Source organism: Brachypodium distachyon, chromosome 2 (genome assembly GCF_000005505.3).
Source record: "Brachypodium distachyon strain Bd21 chromosome 2, Brachypodium_distachyon_v3.0, whole genome shotgun sequence".
Taxonomy (NCBI): Eukaryota; Viridiplantae; Streptophyta; class Magnoliopsida; order Poales; family Poaceae; genus Brachypodium; species Brachypodium distachyon.
This window is the reverse complement of record NC_016132.3, coordinates 23,729,328-23,735,795: the sequence shown is the minus strand read 5'-3', so window position 1 is coordinate 23,735,795 and position 6,468 is coordinate 23,729,328. Positions and strand designations below refer to the sequence as shown.

Sequence of the window (6,468 nt, the reverse complement as noted above, 5' to 3'; positions counted from 1 at the left end):
AAATTTCCTGTTTGGCTAGGTCGGGATAACGATGTGTCTTAGGATCTGATGAGTGAGCATTGTATGTGGGTCCCGGCTACTTATTGTTATACGGCTATACCTGGAAAAATTACCCAAAAAAATACCCACAATTTTTTTTTAGAAAAACTACCGGACATCTGGAGAGGACATCGGCATTCTTCTCTCGAAGCGAGCCCTCCCGACCCTGGCGAGCAGCGACCTGGGCAGCAGTAGCGGAGCATACGCGCAGGGAGTGCTGGTTCCGACGAGCGGCGAGCCAAGCCGTTGCCCCGCCAAAGAAAATATATCAAAAGATCTTAGCTAACATAGTTAAAAATACTTAGGCGGGGCTCTAAAAAAATTAGTAACAGTTATTCTCGTTAGTTATTTCCTAAACATAGTTAAAAATATTAAAAATAAAAAAATAAGAGATACGAGAGCATTATTTTGGTTCTTCCTCTAGTCTTAGCCAGCAATCCCGGTGTTACGTAAATAAAATCAGTCCGCCAAACATCATTTTCAGGATTAACGAGCTTAATTGACCAGGACAAGTAAGATCAGGGTCTGAAGTTAAGACTTTTCTCGTCCTTGAACCCCTCTCGACCGCCAGCCACCAATGCCACGCGGGCCCAACCGATCCCTGGACCCACCCGCAGCGTTTCCCCCTCATATCGCCACCAACAGCTAGTTTTTTTACTGCCGCAGAACCAGCTCGACTTCCCAGGCCAGGAAGCATTGATGGCGCCCAACAGCCACATGAGCAAGTGCGGGACCCATGTGTCATCGTCTTCACGCGTGTGCCCCGTCCCACCCGAGCCTCAGGCTCGGACAGCCGTTGGACCCCTATGTCATTGCCTTCAAGCGCGTGTGCGGTCCCACCCGAGCCTCAGGCTCGGACAGCCGTTTGCGCTACCGAGCCTCCTCCCAACCCAGAAGCCACTAAAAAATGCCACAGACAAGCGGAAAAAGGATAGAGCAGCGGAGTGCTGCGATAGTAGTGGGCGAGAGGAGAAGCAGAGGAAGCGAGAGAGAGCAAGGCGAGTTGATTGATTACTCCCACCACTTCGTCTCCACCACCTCCGACCGAACACAACCCGTCCTCGCCAAGCCACCATCATTGCGCCACCGCCGCAGGATCTCTCTCCCCCAGCTCAGTAGGAGCAGTTTCTTTACTCTTTCCTTGCGAGCTACTGCTGCCGTAGTGGCTTCTCGGCAAAGGCTTCTTCTTGCGGTTGCGGTCGTGGTACTGGAGTGGAGTGGCGGCGGTACAACAATATACGAGAGTGTGTGTGTGTGCGTGAGAGCGCCACCCACCATCACGCCCCTCCATTAAAGGCGCTCACGCACCGCCATCTCCTCCTCCACGAGAAAGGGGAGCTGAGAGAGTGAGTGAGGAGTGTTGAATCGCTTCTTTCCTCCCCTCACGGGAGCAGCCAGCAACAAAGGCCCAGCGCCACCCCCCCACGACGCCGCGCGCCTTTAAAGACCAAGGGGAGGACGGCGCGCCACACCTTAAAGATCCCCACCGGCTCCCTCGCTCCTGCGCCACGAGCTGAGCTTTTGTGCGCGCGCGCGCGAACCGAGGCGGTGAAGGAGGGAAATGGCGCGGCTCGGCGCTGTGAATGTCGTGGCGTTCTTGACGGCGGCGGCGCTCGCGGCCGTCGCGGTCGAGGGGATTCTTGACCCGGTGGACTTCCTGGCGCTGCAGGCCGTGCGGAGGTCGCTCGACGATATGCCGGGCTCGTCCTTCTTCGACTCGTGGGACTTCACGGCGGACCCCTGCGGGTTCCCCGGGGTGTACTGCGACGGGAACAGGGTGTCGGCGCTCGCGCTCGGCGACCCGAGGGCGGGGTCGCCGGGGCTGACGGGGATGCTCGACCCGGCGCTGGGCCGGATGTCGGCGCTCACGGAGCTCTCGCTCGTGCCAGGGCGCGTCGAGGGCGAGCTCCCGGCGTCCCTCGCCTCGTGCTCCAACCTCCGCTTCCTGGCCGTCAGCAAGAACCTCATCTCCGGCCAGATACCGGACGGCATTGGCGCTCTCTCCAACCTCCGGACGCTCGACGCCAGCTTCAACCAGATCTCCGGCGCCATCCCTCCGTCCGTCGCGTCGCTGCCGTCCATCACCAACCTCATCCTCTGCCACAACCAGCTCACGGGCGGCATCCCCTCGTTCCCGGACTCGTCCCCGCTCCTCCGGATCGACCTCAAGCACAACGCGCTCACGGGCGGCGTGCCGACGCTGCCGGGCTCGCTGCAGTACCTCTCGCTGTCCGCGAACCATCTCACGGGCCGCGTCGACTCCGTGCTGCCTCGGCTCACCCGGCTCAACTTCCTCGACCTCAGCATGAACCAGCTGGAAGGCCCAATCCCGGCGTCCGTCTTCACATTGCCGCTGTCCGTGCTCCAGCTGCAGCGCAACTTCTTCTCGGGACTCCTCCAGCCGGCCAGCGACGTGACGATCCCGGTTGTGGACCTGAGCTACAACCGCTTCTGGGGGCCGCTCTCGCCGCTCCTGGCGGGCGTCGGGCAGCTGTACCTGAACAACAACCGCTTCACGGGCGAGGTGCCGTCGCGGCTGGTGCAGGAGCTGGTGGGCACCGGCGGGCTGCAGCTGCTCTACCTGCAGCACAACTTCCTCAGCGGCATCGAGATATCGCCGGCGTCGTCGCTGCCGTCCAGCGTCTCGCTCTGCCTCATGTACAACTGCATGGTGCCGCCGGTGTACGCGCCGTGCCCGATCAAGGCCGGCACGCAGAACACCCGGCCGGCCGACCAGTGCCCCGAGTGGAGGGGATGACAAGAATGGCGTCGCTCGCCCAGGACGACGACAATGACACCGTTGCCTTGCCGGGATCGCCTCGGATCGGTCGGCCGGAAAAGAACTGAGGACATTGCAAAGGGTGGTCTCTGATTCTTTTGATTAAATTTGTTCACTTTACTAGCGTTCTACCCGTGGATTACTATTCTTTTTGGTTGGGGATGGGGATAGTCACAGACAGACAAGTAAGTTATTTAATAATCGTGATTTTATTATAGGTGTAATTTTGTGTTTAGTTGGCAAGTGTTATGTGCTTGTGACTCTGCTGTATAGGCCATGCATGAGTGGGTAGTGAATATTTGGCTCTTTGATGTTGTGTGATGTGAGGTGGTGATGCCCTGACGACAATTAGAAACGGTGTTGTTATTTATGGTCATCAAATTGGGCAATGCGGCACAGTGTTGTACGAGATGGAATGAAAATGATGAACAGTTTGTTATTGTCCTTTTGGTACAGTTCTTTTTGGTTAGCATGTGTTGTGGTGATTGTATTTCGTGATCTTATATGTTAAGATCGATCATTACATGCACCTTGTACTTCGCTTGTACGCTACAGCCCTCTGAGCAATTAATGTATACATGCATTTGCAATCCTCAAACCTGTGCAGAAGTTCTTTCTTTATCGGGAAAAAAAAACTCAAATCTGACTAGAGGGGGCTTACTCATTGTCAATTGCAATGGTTTTGATTCGTGACAGTTTCCTATCATGAGAAATTTAGGGCCGTTGTTAACTTATGGTTTCCTCGCAGTGTTTGCGAGAGAGAGAAAAAATGTTTGCCTGTAGTGAATCTTCAGTTATCGTTTCGTTGTCTCTTGCCCTGTTTCCTCTTATCTACGGCTATGATGTAATGGTCGCCATGTGTTGGTTAGTTGGAACGGCCTGCACATTTTTTGAGGGAAATGCAACAGATTTTTTTTGAGGGAAAAACGACCTGCACATGATTCGATTCATTTACACGTCCTCTTCTGGTCTATCCATTTGCTCCATGATTCGAGAAGCGATTTTCCTCAAATCTCCGGACATTTTCTTCAGTTCAGAATCGGTTCAGAATCTTCAGATCAGACCCTCGGCGGCAGAATGGCTCACACTCAGCTGATGATACTAATGGCTGGACCGCTGGAGCAGACAGCAGTATGAGCGTACGTGTAACCGTGCACCACTTTCTCATTTCTTCTTCTCTACGCTCCTGTTTAAAGCTTCCTCCGAACTACGGACGGTATGATGTCGAGAAGACAATAGATAACCGTACGTGTCTTAAAAACCGTTGGCACGTACAAAGTTCTGTACCCACGAGAACACGCTAAGCTTGAGAAATCGTTCCATTCGTAATATCTCCGTAGCAATTGCGAGTCTATATAGTGCGTTGCCTTCTCCTCGGCCTCGGCATTGAAGACGGCACGGGCGGGCTGGCGGGTGGCCGTGCACCGCGCGCCACCGGCGCCGGTACGCGCGCGCGTAACGCAGTGCTACGGTGCTATACGAGGCGATTCGTGCTCAGTACAGTTCGTACCGAGCGAGATGCGAACGAGACGATCTTAATTTATTGGCCCTGTTGCGGTGAGCGTGACGAGCATTTACTACTCGTGTGAGTGGTGTCTTCTGATCGGTCGTGACGACGTGTTTTATGTTACGACTACTTTCACCGCACCATGGTCTGATGGTCGACAGGGGAACGCGGTTGATGCCACTGTCTGCCCTTCAGTCCACACCCTGTGGTTAAACTACTCATCGGCGTCCTCGCTCCTGGGAGGCGAACAACCGGGGCCCATCCGCCGCCCACCAGCCGACGTGCATAAAAGTGGATATGGTCATACGGATGGCTGTAAGGTCGCCGCATGCCTGGCCCCACGCGACAGTGAAATGAGGGTACAGTACCAAAAGCATTTGCTTCGGTAGGCACCTGCCGCGGCAGCAAAGCGGACAGTCACAATCTTCCTGCGTGCAGCCTTCCATGGTGACCTCCCCTGGGTCAACTTTTTCCTTGGTCACGTCATCGGTTGGGATCCGGTCTGGAAGCGTGACGCCGACTGGTCGCTTTCCGTTCCCGGCCGGCTCGTTTTTGACCGCTCGGCTTGGCCCCCTTTTTGGCATGCCTTCGATTCGCGTTTCCGCTCGAGATCGCGAGAACTTCAGCGTGCTGCCGCAGTCGTCGCCAGAGCAAAAGCAAAGGTTTGTCGTGGAAGGAGATGACGAGGCCGCTTTCATGCTCTGCTTTCTGTGGGATTCCGTAGGAGCTCTCGCTCTCAATCTCGCTTTGAACATAGGAATTATCGAGCAACGTTTGAACATAGGAATCTGGATACGCAAAATAACAAGTACTACTTCGTAACATAATTCATGAAAAAAAAAAGACACCAACGAGTGTGACGGAGAAAAGGGAGAGAGAGGAAGAAAGAAGATGCTACTCGATGCACTCGTGATCTTTACCACAGCAACTGACTCAGCCGATGCTTGTGGCAAGAGATTTTTTTTTTATGAAAATGGCAAGAGCTCTACGGTTCAGTTAAGTAAAGAAAGAGTACAGCTAGCTTTAGAAACAGGGGGCAAAGGTAGAAAGAAATCCTCCAGAAACAACGGACTATGCACACAAATCGTGAGCACCCACAACCGAAGGCTTAGTGGCCATCCTAAAAACCCGAAACTCATGAGAAGAGAAAGCGACGAGGCTGGATTCAGGTACAACATCCTAGAGCTATAGGGACGGCGGACTAGGACTCGCCGGACGGCGACCCTCTAGGCGGCGTTCTCTGCCGGACGCCATCGATCTCTCCACCATGGAACGGCGGCCACCTTCCCCCCGTCATCCACAACCCCGGAGTCTTTCTCCACCGAGAACTCATCTGGACCTCTCAACCATGGAGCGACGTCCGGCACCCAAGGTAGCTCTGAAGACGATGACCCTCCCCAACCCTGCCCATCAGTTGGTGCCTGAGTCGAAGGATTTGCACAAAGGTATGGACATCTCCATTGACCGTCATCCTCGTGAGTAGCTTCGCCAATCATTGTGGAGACGATGGAACCATCCTATCACTGTTCCGACGTCACCAAGACCGGACTTCTTCATGGTTGCTTCATTTGGGAGATGCAAATTCCGTCTCACTGAAGAGTCGGTGCAAATCTCCTCAATGTCTGTCTTGGTGGCATTCCTGAAGAATTCAGGGTATTTCACCTTCGGGATCGCACATTCAGGTTCTCAGTTACTAACAAATGGATTGGCTTCCACATTGCTAAATTGAATTGCTTTACTTCTTCAATTTTTGTGGTTTTCTTCCATCTCTGCGGCTTTGGGGGACCGGATTATGTTAAGGAATTCGCTGACTGGAAGAAGGAGGAGAATCTCCAATGGGAATCACCCAAGAAGACGCTCCCTCCTACAGACATGAAGAAGTCGTTTGTGCAGGTGGCCAAATCCGGCACTGACATCCTCACCGGGGCCAATGCCATTCCGGTTTCTCGGAACTCTGTCTTCACCCGATTGGATTATCAGACGTCATCCGAGATACACGACCTGGATGAATCTCCACCCATGTCTCCCCGGTCTCGCTCCAAAGAGATTGATCTTGCTGACGCCGGTTACACCGATGAAGACATCGAGACATGCAAGCTTGATCACATTGACAAACTGAAGAAAAAGCATCAGCCAGCTATCC

General features: G+C 54.0%; 1 protein-coding gene across 1 annotated transcript; it reads left to right on the top strand.

Annotated features, from left to right (window-relative positions):
• The first annotated feature begins 954 nt into the window (after positions 1-954).
• Positions 955-3,267, top strand: LOC100842958 (probable inactive leucine-rich repeat receptor kinase XIAO). The gene has a single exon (XM_003568430.4). The coding sequence runs from the start codon at positions 1,601-1,603 to the stop codon at positions 2,795-2,797; it is 1,197 nt and encodes a 398-aa protein (XP_003568478.1). The 5' UTR covers positions 955-1,600; the 3' UTR covers positions 2,798-3,267.
• Positions 3,268-6,468: the final 3,201 nt, after the last annotated feature.